The sequence below is a fragment of the Delphinapterus leucas genome, chromosome 4, assembly GCF_059928025.1.
Source record: "Delphinapterus leucas isolate spDelLeu-1000000601 "Yukka" chromosome 4, BTC_Dleu_Yukka2, whole genome shotgun sequence".
In the NCBI taxonomy this organism is placed as follows: domain Eukaryota; kingdom Metazoa; phylum Chordata; class Mammalia; order Artiodactyla; family Monodontidae; genus Delphinapterus; species Delphinapterus leucas.
Window position 1 is genome coordinate 55,483,233 of NC_143132.1, and position 22,525 is coordinate 55,505,757.

The 22,525-nt window shown below is 37.6% G+C and overlaps 1 protein-coding gene across 1 annotated transcript in view; it reads right to left on the minus strand.

Moving 5' to 3' along the window:
• The window catches only part of LOC111186627 (myosin-15), a 102,961-nt gene that overhangs the window by 54,750 nt on the left and 25,686 nt on the right, over window positions 1–22,525 (minus strand). Inside the window, exon 9 of the mRNA XM_089909890.1 lies at window positions 21,978–22,116. Within this exon, the coding sequence (XP_089766016.1) occupies window positions 21,978–22,116 (139 nt within the window). The remainder of the gene's footprint in view (window positions 1–21,977; window positions 22,117–22,525) is intronic.

Sequence of the window (22,525 nt, forward strand, 5' to 3'; positions counted from 1 at the left end):
ACCTACAAAAACAAACCCAAAACAATTAAGAAAATGTAACAGGAACATACATATCAATAATTACTTTAAATTAAATGGATTAAATGCTCCAACGAAAAGAAACAGATTGGCTGAAAGGATACAAAAACAAGGCCCACATATATGCTGTCTACAAGAGACCCACTTCAGACCTAGGGACACACACAGATTGAAAGTGAGGGGATGGAAAAAGATATTCTACGCAAATGGAAATCAAAAGAAAGCTGGAGTAGCAGTTCTCATATCAGACAAAACAGACGTTAAAATAAAGACTATAAAAAGAGACAAAGAAGAAAACCACATAATTATCAAGGGATCAATACAAGAAGAAGATAAAACAACTGTAAATATTTATGCACCCAAAAAAGGAGCACCTCAATATAAAAGGCAAATGCTAACAGCCATAAAAGGGGAAATTGACAGTAACACAATAATAGTAGGGGACTTTACACCCCACTTTCACCAATGGACAGATCATCCAAACTGAAAATAAATAAGGAAACACAAGCTTGAAATGACACATTAGACTACATGGACTTAACTGATATTTATAGGACATTCCATCCAAAAACAACAGAATACACTTTCTTCTCAAGTGCACATGGAACATTCTCCAGGATAGATCATATCTTGCGTCACAGATCAAGCCTTGGTAAACTTAAGAAAATTGAAATCATATCAAGTACCTTTTCTGACCACAATGCTATAAGACTAGATATCAATTACAGGAAAAAATCTGTAAAAAATACAAACACATGGAGGCTAAACCACATGCTACTAAAGAACCAAGAGATGACTGAAGAAATCAAAGAGGAAATCAAAAAATACCTAGAAACAAATGACAACGAAAACACGATGACCCAAAACCAATGGGATGCAGCAAAAGCAATTCTAAAGGGAAGCTTATAGCAATACAATCCCACCTCAAGAAACAAGAAACATCTCAAATGAACAACCTAACCTTACACCGAAAGCAATTAGACAAAGCAGAACAAAAAAACCCCAAATTTAGCAGGAGGAAATAAATCATAAAGACCAGATCAGAACCTCCTAGAGAAATGGAAATAAAAACAAAAATAAACAAATGGGACCTAATGAAACTTCAAAGCTTTTGCACAGCAAAGGAAACCATAAACAAGACCAAAAGACAACCCTCAGAATGGGAGAAAATATTTGCAAATGAAGCAACTGACAAAGGATTAATCTCCAAAATTTACAAGCAGCTCATGCAGCTCAATATCAAAAAAACAAACAATCCAAAAATGGGCAGAAGACCTAAATAGACATTTCTCCAAAGAAGATATACAGATGGCCAGCAAACACATGAAAGGATGTTCAACATCACTAATTATTAGAGAAATGCAAATCACAACTACAATGAGAAATCATCTCACACCAGTCAGAATGGCCATCGTCAAAAAAATCTACAAACAATACATGCTGGAGAGGGTGTGGAGAAAAGGGAACCCTCTTGCACTGTTGGTGGGAATGTAAACTGATACAGTCACTATTGAGAACAGTATGGAGGTTCCTTAAAAATCTAAAAATAGAACTACCATACGACCCAGCAATCTCACTACGGGGCATATGCCCTGACAAAACCATAATTCAAAAAGAGTCATGTACCACAATGCTCACTGCAGCTCTATTTACAATAGCCAGGACCTGGAAGCAACCTAAGTGTCCAACAACAGATGAATGGATAAAGAAGATGTGGCGCATATACACAATGGAATATTACTCAGCCATAAAAGAAAGGAAACTGAGTTATTTGCAGTGAGGTGGATGGACCCAGAGTCTGTCATACAGAGTGAAGTCAGAAAGAAAAAGAAATACCATATGCTAACACATATATATGGAATCTAAGAAAAAAAAATGGTCATGAAGAACCTAGGGGCAGGACAGGATTAAAGATGCAGACATAGAGAATGGACTTGGGGACACAGGGAGGGAGAAGGGTAAGCTGGGACAAGGTGAGCGAGTGGCATGGACATATATACACTACCAAACGTAAGGTAGATAGCTAGTAGGAAGCAGCTGCATAGTACAGAGAGATCAGCTCGGTGCTTTGTGACCACTTAGAGGGGTGGGATAGGGAGGGTGGGAGGGAGGGAGACACAAGAAGGAAGAGATATGGGAACATATGCATATGTATAACTGATTCACTTTGTTATGAAGCAGAAACTAACACACCATTGTAAAGCAATTATACTCCAATAAAGATGTTAAAAAAAAAAAGAGGGAAGAGACATAGGAAACATATGTATATGTATAACTGATTCACTTTGTTATAAAGCAGAACTAACACACCATTGTAAAGCAATTATACTCCAATAAAGATGTAAAAAAAAAAAAAAAAAGACCAGATCAGAAATAAATGAAAAAGATATGAAGGAAACAATAGCAAAGATCAATAAAACTAAAAGCTGGTTCTTTGAAAAGTTAAACAAAATTGATAAAACATTAGCTAGACTCATCAAGAAAAAAGGGAGAAGACTCAAATCAATAGAAATGAAAAAGAAGTAACAACTGACACTGCAGAAATACAAAGGATCATGAGAGATTACCATGAGCAACTATATGTCAATAAAATAGACAACCTGGAAGAAATGGACAGATTCTTAGAAAAGCACAACTTTCTGAGACTGAACCAGAAAGAAATAGAAAACATATACAGCCCAATCACAAGCACTAAAATTGAAACTGTGATTAAAAATCTTCTAACAAACAAAAGCCCAGGACCAGATGGCTTCAGAGGCGAATTCTATCAAACATTTAGAGAAGAGCTAACACCCATCCTTCTCAAACTCTTCCAAAATATAGCAGAGGGAGGAACACTCCCAAACTCATTCTACAATGCCACCATCTCCCCGATAACAAAACCAGACAAAGACATCACAGAAAAGAAAACTACAGGCCAGTATCACTGATGAACATAGATGCAAAAATCCTCAACAAAATACTAGCAAACAAAATCCAACAGCACATTAAAAGGATCATACACCATGATCAAGTGGGGTTTATCCAGGAAACCAAGGATTCTTCAATATACACAAATCAATCAATGTGATACACCATATTAACAAATTGGAGGATAAAAACCATATGATAATCTCAATAGATGCAGAAAAAGCTTTCAACAAATTTCAACACCAATTTATAATAAAAACTCTCCAGAAAGTGGGCAAAGAGGGAACCTACCTCAACATAATAAATGCCATATATGACAAAAGCACAGCCAACATCATTTTCAATGGTGAAAAACTGAAACCATTTCCACTAAGGTCAGGAACAAGACAAGGGTACCAACCCTCACCACTATTATTCAACATAGTTTTGGAAGTTTTAGCCACAGCAATCAGAGAAGAAAAAGAAATAAAAGGAATCCAAACTGGAAAAGAAGTAAAACTGTCACTGTTTGCAGATGACTTGATACTATACATAAAGAATCCTAAAGATGCTACCACAAAACTACTAGAGCTAATCAATGAATTTGGTAAAATAGCGGGATACAAAATTAATGCACAGAAATTTCTCGCATGTCTATACACTAACAATGAAAAATCTGAAAGAGGAATTAAGTAAACACTCCCATTTACCATTGCAACAGAAAAGAATAAAATACTTAGGAATAAACCTGCCTAGGGAGGCAAAAAACCTGTATGCAGAAAACTATAAGGCACTGATGAAAGAAATCAAAGACAATACAAACAAATGGAGAGATATACCATGTTTCTGGATTGGAAGAATCAACACTGTGAAAATGACTATATTACTCAAAGCAGTCTACATATTCAATGCAATCCCTATCAAACTACAATGACATTTTTCACAGAACTAGAAAAATTTTTTTTACAATTTGTATGGAAACACAAAAGACGTGTATAGCTAAAGCAATCTTGAGAAAGAAAAGTGCAACTGGAAGAATCAGGCTCCATGACTTCAGACTCTACTACAAAGCTACAGTAATCAAAACAGTATGGTACTGGCACAAAAACAGACATATAGATCAATGGAACAGGATAGAAAGCCCAGAGATAAACTCACACACATATGGTCACCTTACCTTTGATAAAGGAGGCAAGAATATAGAATGGAAAAAAGACATCCTCTTCAATAAGTGGTGCTGGGAAAACTGGACAGCTACATGGAAAAGAATGAAGTTAGAACACTCCCTAACACCAAATACAAAAATAAACTCAAAATGGATTAAAGACCTAAATGTAAGGTCAGACACTATAAAACTCTTAGAGGACAACAGAGCAGAACACTCTATGACATAAATCACAGCAAGATCCTTTTTGACCCATCTCCTAAAGAAATGGAAATAAAAAAATAAATAAACAAATGGGACCTAATGAAACTTAAAAGCTTTTGCACAGCAAAGGAAACCATAAACAAGACAAAACGACCACCCTCAGAATGGGAGAAAATATTTGCAAATGAAGCAACTGACAAACAATTAATCTCCAAAATATACAAGCAACTCATGCAGCTCAATATCAAAAAAAACAAACAACTTAATCCAAAAATGGGCAGAAAAGCTAAATAGACATTTCTCCAAAAAGATATACAGACTGCCAAGAAACACATGAAAGGATGCTCAATATCACTGATCATTAGAGAAATGCAAGTCAAAACTACAACGAGGTATCACCTCACACCGGTCTGAATGGCCATCATCAAAAAATCTACAAACAATAAATGCTGGAGAGGGTGTGGAGAAAAGAGAACCTTCCTGCACTGTTGGTGGGAATGTAAATTGATACAACCGCTATGGAGAACAGTGTGGAGGTTCCTTAAAAAACTAAAAATAGAATTACCATATTACCCAGCAATCCCACTACTGGGCATATACCCTGAGAAAACCAAAATACAAAAAGAGTCATGTACCCCAATGTTCATTGCAGCTCTATTTACAATAGCCAGGGCATGGAAGCAACCTAAGTGTCCATCGACAGATGAATGGATAAAGAAGATGTGGTACATATATACAATGGAATATTACTCAGCCATAAAAAGAAACAAAATTGCATTATTTGCAGTCAGGTGGATGGATCTAGAATCTGTCATACATAGTGAAGTAAGTCAGAAAGAGAAAAACAAATACCGTATGCTAACACATATATATGGAATCTAAAAAAATAAATGGTTCCGATGAACCTAGGAGCAGGACAGAAATAAATACACAGACACAGAGAATGGACTTGAGGACACAGGGGTTGGGAGGGGAAGCTGGGACGAAGTGATAGGATAGCATTGACATATATACACTACCAAATGTAAAGTAGATAGCTAGTGGGAAGCAGCTGCATAGCACAGGGAGATCAGCTCAGTGCTTTGTGACCACCTAGAAGGGTGGGATAGAGAGGGTGTGAGAGAGGTGTAAGAGGGAGGGGATATGGAGATATATGTATACATATAGCTGATTCACTTTGTTATACAGCAGAAACTAACACAACATTGTAAAGCAATTATACTCCAATAAAGATGCAAAAAAAAAAGAAACCCAACCATTTATGGAGCACCTACTGCTTGCAGGGCACTGTGCTAGATGCTGAGGTATTAAGATGAATTAGACACAGTCCATGGCCTCAAGGAACTCTGATTACCACAGAGGACAAAAATGTAAGCAAATTATTCCCATAGAATTGGTATTACGGTAGAGGAAGAATTATTGATTTATAGAGTAAGCTGAACTAGGAAATTGATTTTGATTAGTTGTTGAACTGTTTTAAATAACATAGTCACACCAGATGCCTTAATAAACCAAAAGAAAGAGAGTTTATTGTAGTCAAAATAACTGTCTTCTATCAGAAATTTCCACATTTGTCTATCTCATTTTCAGATTTAAGATGTATACAGAGTAAGACAGTCTAAGCGTCACCTGAATACTAGCTGTATGTCCTTTGGAATGTTATTTATGTTCCCTAAGCCTTGGTTTCCTCAACTGGAAAAAACATAAGTTAAGTATCCCTGCCCTATTTAACTCTGAGTATTGTTGTAGGAATGGAAGGAGATAATATGAATGCTTTATATATATTATATGTGATCAAACCACTTCTTCTTTCCAGAAAGACTACATTTCTGAGCCCCTCTGTAGCTAAGGAGAGAATTCGACTAATTCTCACCAATAGAATATTAGTAAAGGTGATATCACTTCTACCCCCAAGCATTTAAAGTGGGTGTATTTTCTTCACAAATCATCTTTTCCCCTGTGCAGCAACATGGGAGGCCTTGCATTCCAGATGGCCTAAGTACAAAATTGAAGAAGGTGGTCCAATCTGTATTGGACTTGGTATGAGTAAGAAATAAATGCCTACTTTATTGTCACTGAGATTTTACTGTGTGTGTATTACTGCAGCATGGCCTACCTCATACTGACTAACACATAACAGATGTAAATTATTATTTTGAAATGCACTAGCATACTTAGATGGTCTCATTACCTGGCAGCTCTGGGACTGTTTATTGCAAAGCCTCAGGATCAGCAGTCCTCAGAGCACTTGTTATTCTATAGTTAAAACATTCTCCTGAATACTGAATAAAACGTATATGACCTTCCATCTCTCACTTCTAGTCTCATTTTTCCCCTCTCTTCAAATCAAATGCTAACTTCAGCATATGTTCTGAAACTCTTAATGAATGTGTCTGATTGCCTAAGAAGTCAATATTCCAAATAGGTGATAGATGTCAATTTGCCAATTTTATTCATGTCAGAAACCAACAGCTTTAAAAACTTCTTAGCTGGACAACAAAGATGTTGATCACAACAAGTAAAGGACTTGTCTGCATCTGCAAAGAGACTTGTTACCTAAGGGAAAGCTGTCAAAATGGTGTATTTCAGACTAGAAAGACTCAACACAAGAGCATTTACTGTGGTGTGCATCACAGATGAAAACATTAGGAATACTTACCAAAGTCACTTTTTTATAGAAGTTCTTGTTGCAGACATCATCAGAAGTTGAAAAATACACAAACATGAAATGTATACAATTACTACAAGATCATAGAATCGTAATGCTCTGGAAATACCTTACCTGTTCTAAATTTAGCCTCTAGTAACATATTCATTACCAACTTTGATTCTAGGATGGATCAAGCCCTTCACCACCTCAGAGGAGTTAACGCCCATGAGGAAAGCAGCTTTGTCAGCATCTGGTCAGAAGAAAGGAAGGAAAAGAAGGGAAGGAGGGAGGGAGAGAGAAAAAGAGAAGGAGGAAAGTGGGGAGGGGGAGAGACCAAGGAAAACACTATTAAAATTCATTCCACTATAGCCCAATAGACTACCCAAAAGATGGAAGGGTGGTTTGTTTAGAATGATACAGCAAGGTAGACTGTAGTTTTGAAATAAATGCATGAATCCTAAATGTTTAAAAGCCTCTATTTCTTAGAAATGCAAATCAAAACCACAATGAACTGCCACTTCACACCCACTAGAATAGCTATAATCAAAAAGACAGACAATAACGAGTTTTGGTGAAGAAGTGGAGAAATTGGAACCTTCATACGCTACTAGAATATAAAATGGTACAGCTGCTATAGAAAACCATTTGGCAGCTACTCAAGAGTTAAACATAGTTACTATAGGACCCAGAAATTCCACTCTTAGGTATACACCCAAGAGAAATAAAAGGTATGTTCACACAAAATCGTTGTACACAAACGTTCCCAGTAGCATTATTCATTATGGCCAAAACATGAAAAAAACACAAATGTCCATCAGCTGATGACTGGATAAACAAAATGTGGTATATTAATACAATGGAACTTTTTTAGTCGTAAAATGGAATGAAGTATTGATGCATGCTACAACATGGATGAGGCTTGAAAAGTTTATAGTAAGGGAAAGAAGCTTGACACAAAGGCCATATATTGTACCATTTTATTTATATGAATTGTCCAGAATAGGCAAGTCCATAGAGACAGAAAGTAGATTTGTAGTTGCCAGGGACTAGGAGAGAAAGGAATGGAGAGTAGCTACTTTAGGGTACAGGATTTCTTTTTGGAGTAATGAAACGTTCTGGAATTAAGTAGGCGTGATGGTCATACAACATTGTGAATATGCTTAAACTCACTAAACTGTGCATCTCAAAAGGATAAATTTTATGATATGGGACTTATAACTCAATTTTTAAAAAGAATCTTTTTCTTGATACTGGCCCTCTTCTGAAAAGAACTATTTATCTGAAGGACATGAAAAATCTCATTTTCGTTATTTGCCTATTTTCCCCTTCTACATATACATTTGTAGATCCTTTCAATGAAACTGGAACTTGGACCATGTCATTGGATAATTCAAGACAGCTGCCAATCAACAGAAGCCAGAACACTTGCCCAGTATCTTTCAGAAACCTTTCCTTTTCAGGTGAAATCTCTGCCCCATAGTGCCCTCTGCTGCCTAACAAGAATACTTACAACCCACACAATTGTACTTTTATAAAACAGCACTTCTATCTTCTCAGGAAAGAAGTGAAGAAGAATAAGTGTTATCAGAAGGAAAAGTAAATAGACATGTATCACACCAGGTGTTAAAAAATGGCAATAACACAAAAGAATGCCACAGGCAAAAAGTTATAAACACATTTCAAATTGCAGATTTTTTCAGTTATCAGACAAAAGGAATATTTTACTCAATTGAACCTCTCTGCTGTCTTCCATTTTAAACGAATCCTGAGATATGCTAGTATATCTGATGTAGTAACTCCATAAAGTTAATGTCTTCATATAGAAGAAAATGCAGTCTTTCCTTACTTCACTAAGAAGTACAAAATTTCCTGAGCAGTAACCACAAATAGAGAATAAAGTAAAAACAAAACACATTTAGAGAGCTGTATGTCATTTGTACTAACAATATCCATTTCCTTTCTGTCAGCCTTTAAAATTTTCACAAAGGCTTGAAAAGCTTGAAATGCTTGATTTACTTGTTAAATAAAATCAATGTATACTATACATACATTTCTAGAAGCTCTACACCTACTCCATATCAATGATAATGGTCTAGGTACTCAGTTGCTATGAAACCTTTCAAAATGCAAAGCCCTTTTGGGAAAATAAATGGAAGAATCAAAAGTAAAGCAGACATACTCATCCTATGCTGAGTTATTCCTGCTAGGAGTGCCATGTTTGGAGACAAAAGCCTGATTATTTCAAGTTGAGAAGCCAATGGGTCAGAATCATAGACTTTTTGAACCAGAGGAGACTTTAAAGAGCATCTAACCCAAAATGAAAATATTTCAAAGGAAGGGAGAAATGCAGCGTGCCTGATGAATCTGAGCAGAGATGAATAGTAACCAACAATGTGAAAAATGAACAGTTCCACAATATCTGTCCAGAAAAAAAAGACAGGAGTTCGATTTTCTATGCATTGGAAGCATTCAGATGGACAATATAGGTAACAATAGTCTCAATCTCATACAACATTTTCCCAGTGTTAATGACAGTCCTTTGAGTCTATTTTTATCCATGAACAAAGGAAACCAATTCTCTGTACAGTATCCCACCTTAAGCTCTAACAGAAATAGCCTTCAACATTACAGAATTATTTCTCATCTACTCCAGAGACACTCAAGGATATGCAGATAGAGGAGTAGTGGATTTATCCCGCAGGTGTACATTAGACATCTCATGTTCTCCTTTTTTTTTTTTTTACAGAAAATAATAGTTGTCATCATATTCAAAAAAAAAAACTTCATTTGCATTAAAAGTTAAATCTATGAATAAATGTCCTTCTGACATTTAGGAGATGCCATCGTGAAGACAGCATCATCTGTAAACATATTTTCAACATGTAAGCTGATGTGTTCCCCAAAGAGGCTTTATGAAATTCCTATCAATAAACATCATTTTCTAGGACGTTGTGAATAAAACCATGAATTTTAACTTGGGTTTTATGATATTACCCGGGAGAGGTTTAGCTAGAGGGGGTTCTCAAATGGTGGTGTGGATTAGAATAGCCTGGGGAGCTCATAAAGGAACAAAGGACTAGCTCACTGAAGAAGGTTAGGGTCTGGGCCCATTTTTTAGCATGTTTGCCGGGTGATTCTGATACACATGAGGGTCTGAGAACAGTCCTTCTCAGAGGGTCCTCAACCTTGTCTGTACATTGGGGTCACCTGGCAAGTTATAAAAACAAATCCTTATGCTTGCATCCTCCCTCAGAGATTGGTTTCCTTTGGTCTGGGTGAGGCCTGAGCTTCAGGAATTAAAAAGCTCCCCAGATGCTTTCTGATGTGTAACCAAGTTTGAGAACTACTCTCTAGAGAAGGGTAGACAGGTTTGGTAAATACATTTAGAAGATGGAGAGAACAAAGTCTGACTGCAACTGAAAACAGGTAAGGAGGTAGAGAAAAACAAGAGGCAATCCTTTCCAGTGTGACAATTCTATCCCAGTTCTATCTGATCTGTAAATAACCAGATACAAAGAAACAAAATCCAGTTTTGTCAAACCACAATCTGGCTAATGTGGAAAAGGGTTTTGAAAATGATCTTCAATTAGTCTTTTATGTAGGGTTATAATACGGTTTCTGAGCTGTTCAAACTTCCTTAATTTATTGAACTGAGTTTCTGAGCACTTGCTATGTGCAAGGCCTGGTGCTAGATGCTATAGTAAGAAGATAGATAAACAAGACAAAAATCCTTGCTGTCAAGGGGTTTATAATCCATGAGAGTAAATAAAACACAGGCAAAAATAGCAAGTCAATAAAACAACTGCCTATAAGAGACAAATCATGAGTATCATGAAAGTTTGAAAGAGAAAGAGATCCCTTCTGGACTGCATGACCAGAGAAGACTTCAAGAAAGAAATAGCATTTCATCTGAGCCTTGGAGGATGAGAAGGGCTTTGATGGGCAAGTATGGGAGAACAAGCATTTCTGAGACAGGGAACAGCATGACTTAAAGGCCCAGAGGCAGGCAGTGCGGCGATGGTCAAAGACGGTGGATAGTACCAACAAGTTAGGAAGTGAGATAAACAGAAATGTGGGTGATTTGTGGTCTCAGGAGACATCTGATGCCACTGTAAGGTATTAATTATATAATGGGGATATGTTAAAGGGCTGTTAGCAGAGAAATGGCATAATAAGAGTCAGGCTTCAGAACGATTAATGTTGTGGAAGCATGCAAGATAGACGAGAGGGAGGAGATTACAGAGAAAGCGAACCCACCGTGGGACACTGGAGTGCAAAAGTGCTGAAAGTCTAAACTAAGAACGGGAAAGGGAAAAAGAGAGACTGAGAAACAGGACCAAGAGGTTTCTAACCCAAGAAGCAGAGAGAAGAGCAGTACTGTGAATATGAATAGAAAAGTCAACAGGAAGACATCACTTGGGGGACGCGATGATACACTGAGTTTTAGCCATGCAGGGTTTAGGGTAGCAGTAGAATATGCAGTAGAAAGTTAGAAATATGAGGTTGGGACTCAAGAAGGAGGTAAATGCAAGGATGTCCCCTTAGGTTTGGGTCCCTTCCCCCTTTCCATCCTCTTCTCCATCTGTCCAGCTCCTTCAATTCCTTCTTAAATGACTGGGAGGAAAATTACCAGTGCTTAATATATCAATATTAAGAGCCCTTAGAAATCAATAAGAAAAATCCCGTACCTCAATTTTAAAAATGGGCTAACAATGGAAATAAAAATTCAAAAGAGAAACAATACAAATAGGTAATAACCCACAAAAATGTTAACTTTATTAATGCTTAAATGTAAAATAAAATCTGGCTAACTGGCAGGAGGAAAATTGTAACTGCTAATATTGGTGAGCATATTGAGAAAGTCACTCAACTAGAAAAAGACAAAGGATATGTCCTATGTCCCTGAGTGGGTAGGATTCATTTAACAAATAATTATTTACTACTACAGTAAGGGCTACTATGATACAGTGCCAGGCACTGTATTAAAACCTAGAAATACAGCAGTGCATAACAAATTAGGCCCCTGCTCCTACGGAGCTTACATCTGATGGAGACTGGGGAGTAAGACACCTAATAAAAAACAGCTGTATGAATGACACAAACAAAAATATTCAGGGTAAGGAGATAGGGGATGATGAGAAGGAGGTGGGGGCAGTCATGGAAGGGTTTTCTGATAACATAACATCCAAGAAGGCACCTTGACAAAGTGAGGGAGTCAGCCATGAAGATACCTAGGAAGAGTCCCAGATAGAAGGAGGAGTTAGTGAAAATGTCCTGCAACAGGAGAGCTCGAATGATCCCAAAAGAGCCAAGAGACCTGTGGGCTGAGTGAGGGGAGTGAGTGAATGGGGAAAGGGTAGGTAGGTGGGGGTTCTGCACCTGATTCCACTGAGGTACGTGGGTCCACGCTAGGCAGTTCTGTGGCACCAGCTGGATGTCTCAACTCTTACACCAACTACCTGGAGATAGCATCAGATTCCACACGTTAAGAGTTCAGTCCTACAAGACTGCTTCCCCCAATTCAGATGCCAATTGTGAGTCCAGGTTGTCACTTAGGCTACTGATCGACCAGCTACAGATTGGAGGTTCCAACAACACCCTCCTTGGGTTCAGTTAATTTGCTAGAGGCTCACAGAACTCAGAAAGACACTTTACTTATTAGATCAATGATTTATTGTAAAAGAATATAATTCGGGAATAGCCAAATGGGAAAGATGTATAGGACAAGGTATGCGTAAAGGGTACAGAGCTTCCACGCCTTCTCCAAGGATGCCAGTTTCCCCAAATCTCCACGTGCTCAGCAACCAAGAAGATATCTGAACACTGTCCTTTTAAGATTTTATTTTTTAGGCTTCATTACATAGGCATGGTCGATTGAATTATTGGCCATTGGTGATTGAACTCAATCTCTAGCCCTGCTCCTCTGCCCTGACAGGGGTGGGATTGAAAGTTCCAACTCTCTAATCATAGGGTTAGTTCTTGTGGTGACAAGACCCTATCCATAGGTACAGTCCAAAAGTCACCTTGTTAACATAAAAGGCACCTTTATGGCTCTCATCACTCAAGAAATTCCAAATTAAGAACTCTGTGCCAGATATTGGGACAAAGACCAAATATAAATTTCATATTATCAAGCATAATATGGAGATGGGATTATAGAGAGATTTAGAGAGGTAACAGAAGGAGGCTATGATGAGGATTGAGGGTTTATTTTGAGTAAGATGGAAGCCACACATGAACCTAGCACCGAGGAGGGAACATGGGCTAGTTTACACTATGAAAGGATCACTGCTGGCTGCAATATGTACAACTACAGTGATGGGATGAGGGTGGAGACAGGGACATCAGTAAGGAGGTTATCACAACAGTCTGGTGAGAAATGGTGGCTCAGGCTAAGCGGTGGCAGTGAACATGTGATTGTGTGTAGTTGTGAGTTTTACATATATTTAAAGGTAGAGACAACAAGAAAGAGAGAAGTTCAGGATGACTCTAAGATTTGAGTCAGGAGAATCCAGTTGACATTTATTAAGAAGACTGAGAAATGAAGGAGCAGGAAGAGATGAAGAGTTCAGTTCTATACATGTTGAGTTTGAGTTGATCAGCTAAGAAATGAGCAGAGAAAAGTTTCAAGAGTTGAGCTCAGCAGCCTTATAGCAGTTAGAAGTGAGGAAGATTAGGGCTCCAGTAAAGAACCTGAGAAGGAACCATCATGGAGGCTGTATGAGATGCGTTGCTTCATTTGCTTATCTGTATTTTCTAATTAATAACTATGCCTTGTTTTTGTAATAAAAATAATTTTAAAAACTTTGTTTCAAAGCGTTGGAAAAGCAAAAAAAAAGAACAAGGACAAAAACAGCAAAATACGGCAGCAAGATGCCATGAAAGCATATATTAATATATTAATATAGAAGATGCTTACACAATATTCAGGGCACATTTCCTTACTGTATTTTTCACTGAGCTCAAGTGTCCTCTTCTCTGAGGGGACTTTCTGACCACCCTATCAACGATAACCCCCTAACTCCTATTATTTTTTATTCTTTTACTCTGCTTTAATTTTTTCATTCTGACTTCACGCATATTTGTCCATTTATGTACATATTGTCTATCTCCCACACTAGACAATCAAGACAGGGATTATATCTTGTTCATAGGTATATCTCTAGGACCAGGAATAGTCCCCCACACAGACTGCCCCCAAAAAATATTTGTTAAACAATAAAAAAACAAACAATGCAACCAAAAAATGGGCAAAGGAATTGAATAGATATTTCTGCAAAGAAGATATACAAATGTCCAATAAATACATGAAGATACTCAACATCACTAATCATCAAGGAAATGCAATTCAAAACCACAATGAGCGTGTCTCCCCACAACTAGAGCACCTGCTGGCTGCTGGTGGGGGACCCTGGTGCCCAAGGAGACAGGAGGAACCCCCAAGTGAACTGGTAGGATGTGGGGGTACTGAGGGAGGAGGAGAAGTGGAGGCCAGACAGGATCAGTGACCCTGAGGCTGGGGAGATCAGGAGAGGCAGGTGGGAGAGGCCCTCTAGGAGGAGCAGGAGAGGAGGAAATTGCCCCAGCCACTCAGGCCTGGGGAGCCTGCTGGGCTCCCAGGCTGGTCCCCTGCCCTCCAGGGCGCACCCCCTCACCCTGGCCACATTGGTCCTGGGGACATAGGAGGGAGGTCAGGAGATCAGGAGAGGCAGGTGGGAGGGGCCCTCCAGGAGGAGCGGGAGAGGAGGAGAGGGCATTTGTCTCACCCACTTGAAACCAGGAAGCCTGCTGGGCTCCCAGGTGAGGTCCCTGCCCTCTGACATGGGGGCGGGAGGCACGCCTGGGCCCCTTCTGTTCTGTTGAGCCTAAGCTCCAACGCCCCCACAGCCCCCAGGGCATTTTCCAGCCCTGTGGGTCCTAAGGATACACCCCACCCACCGCCCAAACCTCGCCCTTGCTTAGGCCCCACCTTCTACAGCTAAGGCCCTCACCCCCTCCTTCTTTTTTCTTTTCTTTTTCTTTTCCTTCCTTCTCTTTTTTTTTTTTTTTTTACTATTGTGGTACGTTGTACCTTCCAGTTGTTGATTCATCTATATTTTAATTTTTTTATTCTTTCTAATATATCTGTTAGTTTTCTAGTCTAATTTTTTTACTTTGTTATTGCACTCTCTCTCTCTCTCTCTTTTTTTTTTTTTTTTTTGCCACCCCATGTGGCTTGCAATCTCTTGGTTTGTGAGCACGGGTTTGGGCTGAAGCTCCTACAGTGGGAGCTCCGAGTCTGAACCACTGAACTAACAGAGAACCTGGGACCCCAGGGAATATTCATCAGAATGAGGTCTCACACAGGTCCTCATTTCAGCACCAGGACCCAGCTCTACCCAACAGCCTACAAACTCCGGTGTTGGAAGACTAAGGCCAAACAGAAAGTAAGACAGGAATACAATCCCACTCATTAAAAAAAAAAAAAAAAAGAGAGAGATGGCAAAAAAATACATCACAGATGAAAGAGCAAGGTAAAAACCTACAATACCAAATAAATGAACAGGAAATAGGCAATCTACCTGAAAAAGAATTCAGAGTAATGATAATAAAGATGATCCAGAATCTCAGAAATAGAATGGAGGCACAGAATGAGAAAACACAAGAAATTCTTAACAAAGATCTAGAAGAACTAAAGAACAAACAAACAGAGATGAACAACACAATAACTGAAATGAAAAATACATTAGAAGGAATCAATAACAGAATAATGGAGGCAGAAGAAAGAATAAGTGAGCCGGAGACAAAATGCTGGAAATAACTACCAAGGAACGAATAAAGAAAAAAGAATGAAAAGAATTGAAGACAATCTCAGAGACCTCTGGGACAACACTAAATGCACCAATATTCAAATTATAGGGGTCCCAGAAGAAGAAAAGAAAATGAAACGGTCTAAGAAGATATTTGAAGAGATTACAGTCCAAAACTCCCCTAACATGGGAATGGAAAGAGTCATCTAAGTCGAGGAAGCACAGAGAGTCCCATACAGGATAAACCTTAGGAGGAACACACCAAGGTACATATTAATCAAATTAACAAAAATTAAATTCAAAGAAAAAGTATTAAAAGCAGCAAGGGAAAAACAAAAAATAACATACAAAGGAATCCCCATAAGGTTATCAGTTGATTTTTCAGCAGAAACTCTGCAGGCCAGAAGGGAGTAGCAAGGTATACTTAAAGTGTTAAAGAGAAAAACCTACAAACAAGATTATTCTACCCAGCAAGGATTTCATTCAGATTTGAAGGAGAAATCAAAAGCTTTTCAGACAAGCAAAAGCTAAGAGAATTCAGCACCATCAAACCAGCTTTACAACAAATGCTAAAGAAACTTCTCCAGGTGGGAAACACAAGAGAAGAAAAAGACTCACAAAAACAAGCCCAAAACAATTAAGAAAATGGTAATAGGAACATACATATCAATAATAACCTTGAATGTAAATGGATTAAGTGTGCCAACCAAGAGACACAGACTGGCTGAATGGATAGAAAAACAAGACCCATATATATGCTGTCTACAAGAGACCCACTTCAGATGTAGGGACACATACAGACTCAAAGTGAAGGGATGGAAAAAGATATTTCATGCAAATGGAAATCAAAAGAAAGCTGGAGTAGCAATACTCATGTCAGACAAAATAGACTTTAAAATAAAGACTGTTACAAGAGCTAAGGAAGGACACTACATAATGATCAAGGGATCAATCCAAGAAGAAGATATAAAAATTATAAATGTTTATGCACCCAACATAGGAGCACCTCAATACATAAGGCAAATGCTAACAACCATGAAAGGCAAAATCGACAGTAACACAATAATAATAGGAGACTTTAACACCCCACTTTCACCAATGGACAGATCATCCAAAATGAAAATAAATAAGGAAACACAAGCTTTAAGTGACACAATAGACCAGATAGATTTAACTGGTATTTATAGAACATTCCACCCAAAAGTGGCAGGATACACTTTCTTCTCAAGTGCACACAGAACATTCTCCAGGATAGATCACATCATGGGTCACAAATCAAGCCTCAGAATATTTAATAAAATTGAAATCATATGAAGCATCTTTTCTGACAACAAGGCTATAAGATTGGAAATCAATTACAGGAAAAAAACTGTAAAAAACACAAATACATGGAGGCTAAACAGTGCACTACTAAATAACCAAGAGATCACTGAAGAAATCAAAGAAGAAAAAAAAAATACAAAGAAACAAATGACAGTGAAAAGATGATCCAAAACCTATGGGGCGCAGCTAAAGCAGTTCTAAGAGGGAAGTTTATAGCAATTCAATCTCACCTCAAGAAACAAGAAAAATCTCAAATAAACAATCTAACCGTACACTTAAAACAATGAGAGAAAGAAGAACAAAGAAAACCCAAAATCAGTAGAAGGAAAGAAATCATAAAGATCAGAGCAGAAATAAATGAAATAGAAACCAAGAAAACAATAGCAAATATCAATAAAACTAAAATCTGGTCCTTTGAGAAGACAAACAAAATTGATAAACCCTTAGTCAGACTCATCAAGAAAAAAAGGGAGAGGATGCAAATCAATAAAATTAGAAATGAAAAGGGAGAAATCACAGCTGACACTGCAGAAATATAGAGGATTATAAGAGACTACTACAAACAACTATATGCCAATAAAATGGACAACCATGAAGAAATGGACAAATTCTTCGAAACGTACAATTTTCCAAGACTGAACCAGGAAGAATTAGAAAATATAAACAGACATATCACAAGTAATGAAATTGAAACCATAATTAAAACTCTTTCAACAAACAAAAGTCCAGGACCAGATAGATAGAATTCACTTCACAGGCGAATTCTATCAAACATTTAGAGAAGAGCTAACACCCATCCTTCTCAAACTCTTCCAAAAAGTTGTAGAAGGAGAAACACTCCCAAATTCATTCTATGAAGCCACCATCACCCTGATACCAAAACCAGAAAAAGATATCACAAAATAAGAAAATTATAGACCAATATCACTGATGAACATAGATGCAAAAATCCTGAACAGAGTACTAGCAAACAGAATCCAACAACACATTAAAAGCATCATACACCATGATCAAGTGGGATTTATCCCAGGGATACAAGGATTCTTCAATATACGCAAATCAATCAATGTGATACACCACATTAACAAATTAAGGAATAAAAACCATATGCTCATCTCAACAGATGGAGAAAAAGCTTTTGACAAAATTCAACACCCATTTATGATAAAAACTCTCCAGAAAGTGGGCATAGAGGGAACCTACCTCAACATAATAAAGGCCATATACATCAAACCCACAGCAAGCATCATACTCAATGGTGAAAAACTGAAACCATTTCCACTAAGATCAGGAACAAGACAAGGATGTCCACTCTCGCCACTCTTATTCAACATAGTTTTAGAAGTCCTAGCCACGACATTCAGAGAAGAAAAAGAAATAAAAAGAATACAAATTGGAAAAGAAGTAAAACTGTCACTTTTTGCAGATGACATAATACTATACATAGAAAATCCTGAAGATGCCACCAGAAAACTACTAGAACTAATCAGTGAATTTGGTAAGGTTGCAGGATACAAATTAATGCACAGAAATCTCTGGCATTCCTATACACCAACAATGAAAAATCAGGAAGAGAAATTAAGGAAATAATCCCATTTACCATCACAGTAAAAAGAATAAAACACCTAGGAATAAACCTGCCTAAGGAAGCAAAAGACTAGTACTCAGAAAACTATAAAACGCTGATAAAAGAAATCAAAGATGACATAAACAGATGGAGAAATATGCCATGTTCTTGGATTGGAAGAATCAACATTGTGAAAATGACTATACTACCCAAAGCAATCTACAGATTCAATGCAATCCTTATCAAACTACCAATGGCATTCTTCACAGAATTAGAACAAAAAATTTTACAATTTGTATGGAAACACAAAAGGCCCCGAATAGCCAAAGCAATCTTGAGGAAGAAAAACGTAGTTGGAAGAATCGGGCTCCCTGACTTCAGACTATACCACAAAGCTACAGTAATCAAGACAGTATGGCACTGGCACAAAAACAGAAATATAGATCAATGGTACAGGATAGAAAGTCCAGAGATAAACCCAAACACATATGATCACCTAATTTACAACAAAGGAGGCAAGAACATACAATGGAGAAAAGACAGTCTCTTCAGTGAGTGGTGCTGGGAAAACTGGACAGCTACATGTAAAAGAATGAAATTAGAACACTACATAACACCATACGCAAAAATAAACTCCAAATGAATTAAAGACCCAGATGTAAGACCAGGCACTATAAAACTCTTAAAGGAAAATATAGGGAAAACACTCTTTGATATAAACTACAGCAAGATCGTTTTTGACCCATCTCCTAGAGTAACGGAAATAAAAGCAAAAATAAACAAATGGGAGTTAATTAAACTTAAAAGCTTTTGCACATCAAAGGAAACCATAAACAAGACAAAAAGACAACCCTCAGAACAGGAGAAAATATTTGCAAATGAAGCAACAGGCAAAGGATTAATCTCAAAAATATACAAACAGCTCATGGAGCTCAATATCAAAAAACCCCCAAATAATCCAATTAAAAAATGGGTGGAAGACCTAAATAGACATTTCACTAAGGAAGACATACAAATAGCCAAGAGACACATGAAAAGATGCTCAACATCACTAATTATTAGAGAAATGCAAATCAAAAATCAAAACAATGAGATATCACCTCATACCAGTCAGAACAGCCATTATCAAAAAATCTAGAAACAATAAATGCTGGAAAGGGTATGATGAAAAGGGAACCCTCCTGCACTGTTGGTGGGAATGTAAATTGATACAGCCACTATGGAGAACAGTGTGGAGGTTCTTTAAGAAACTAAAAATAACTACCATATGACCAAGCAATACCACTACTGGACATATACCTGAGAAAACCATAATTCAAAAAGAGTCATGTACCACAATGTTCACTGCAGCACTATTTACAATAGCCAGGACATGGAAGCAACCTAAATGTCCATCAACAGATGAATGGCTAAAGAAGATGTGGCACATATATACAATGGAATATTACTCAGCCATAAAAAAGAAACGAAATTGAGTTATTTGTAGTGAGGTGGATGGACCTAGAGTCTGTCATACAGAGTGAAGTAAGTCAGAAAGAGAAAAACAAATACCGTATGCTAACACATATATATGGAATCTTAAAAAAAAAGTACTGATGAACCTAGTTGCAGGGCAGGAATAAAGATGTAGACATAGAGAATGGACTTGAGGACACAGGTAGGAGGGGGAATCTGGGGTGAACTGAGAGTAGCATTGACATATATACACTACTGAATGTAAAATAGTTAGTTAGTGGGAAGCAGCAGCATAGCACAGGGAGATCAGCTTGGTGCTTTGCGATGACCTAAAGGGGTCGGATAGGGATGATGGGAGGGAGGCTCAAGAGGGAGGGGATATGGGGACATATGTATGCATATGTCTGATTCACCTTGGTGTACAACAGAAACTAACACAGTATTGTGAAGCAGTTATACTCCTATAAAGATCTATTTAAAAAAAAAAACACAATGAGACACCACCACCTTATACCCACTAAGATGGCTCTTATCAAAAAAAAAAACAAAAAAACAAAACAAAACAAAAAACACGGAAAACAACAAGTGTTGGTGAGGATGTAGAAAAATTTGAACCCTTGTGCATTGCTGGTGAGAATGGAAAAATGGTGCAGCCACCATGGAAAATATGGTGGTTCCTTAAAAAATTAAACATAGAATTTCCATTTAATCCAGCAATTCCACTTCTATGTATATACACAAAAGAAGTGAAAGCACAGACTCAAACAGATATTTGAACACTAATGTTCACAGCAGCATTATTCACACTAGTGAAAAGTGGAAGTAACTCAAGTGCTTATAAAGAGATGAATGGATAAACAAAAAGTAGAATATACATACGATGGAATGTTATGCAGCCTTAGAAAGGAATGAAATTCTGACACTTAACACAACATGTCTTGAAGACATCATGCTAAGTGAAATAGACCAGACACAAAAGGACAATATATATTGTATGAATGCACTTATATGAGGTACCCAGAGTAGTCAAATTCATAGAGACAGAAAGTAGACTAAAATTTTCCAGGGGTTAGGGGTAGGGGGTAATAGGTAATTATTGTTTTATGGGTATAAAGTTTCAGTTTGGGATGATGAGAAAGTTCTGGAGATGAATAGTGGTGATGGTTGCACAACAATGTGAAAGTACTTAATGCCACTAATATGTACAGTTAAAATGGGTAAAATTTTATGTTGTGTATATTTTACCACAATTAAAAATATAAAATTTTTAAAATTATTTGTTGAAAGATTTGAATGAATGTTTTTTCCTTTTTGTTGCAATTGCCAGGAATTTTAATATTAAATGAAATAATTATGACTATGATTCCTTCTTTTCATAATTGTGATTTTCTATTTTGATGATCATTCTAGACAGATAACTCATTATAGATCTTTTTGGTAAGCAGGCATGACTACAGATTTTTAGAATATGAATAAAAAACAAAGGGAAAAGAAGCCATTTTGTTTTCAACCCAGTGGAAAACTCCTGCTTTGGAATTCTACAGATCTTTGTTCACACCTTCATTATGTCACTTCATACATCTCATGGTAATTTGTTCCTTTTTCTGTTTTTCTCAGTAGTCTATATGCTGAAGGCAGGCTACGTCTTAGTCAATCCTATGTCACCCAAGTTTAGCAAACTTACTGCCATCATCAATAATTAATTAAGGAATGTGTCTTATCCTGAGATACAAGGATTCTAATTCAGAATGTTGGCTGAGAGAATAATTTGGTGGGACAGCAATTGAGGGAGATTGCTGATTAATTTCAACATTTTCCAAAAACTAAGAGGTGAGTTTAACTGCAAGGAAAAGGGGAGCAGACCTGGGGTCAGGGATTTGAAGAGCATACATGTCATGTCTTTAAAGTAATCCTTACTTTCTGTGCCATCTGCTTCTACTTGCTCTTCTCTGGGCTTCTGTTTAAATTTCATGTTTCTGAAGTGCAGGATGGCTCCAGTGAGTTTGTAGGATCCGTACTTCTCATCAGGAAGAAAGCCCAAAATGTCCATGGCTTGCTGTAAAAAGAGAAGCAGATGGCCAAGTCTTCAGTTGCCTAATGGCTGCAGTAAGCACCTCACCCCCGCTGTGTGTCACACCTCCCTCCACTCAGTGGGCTGTGGGCTGCCAGAAGACAGATCACCACAGCCCCGAAGTGAAGTGTGACAGCTCTGCTCAAAGCAATGCAAATTGGCCCTGTTGGTGCTTGGTCACCCACAGTCTGCTTATCCCTTTAAAAGAGAATTAGGAAGGCTTATGACTTGACTTGTTTAATTTCCAGTAGTTTTAGAACTTTCCTCGGCTGCCCTGACCCCCTCCTCTCCTTTCCAATAATCTATCATTAACTGGCTATATGAGCTAAATTATTTTGCCTTTCATGGTTATGGAAGAAAGTAGCACCATATCTGATAGGTTGCTTATTTCTGG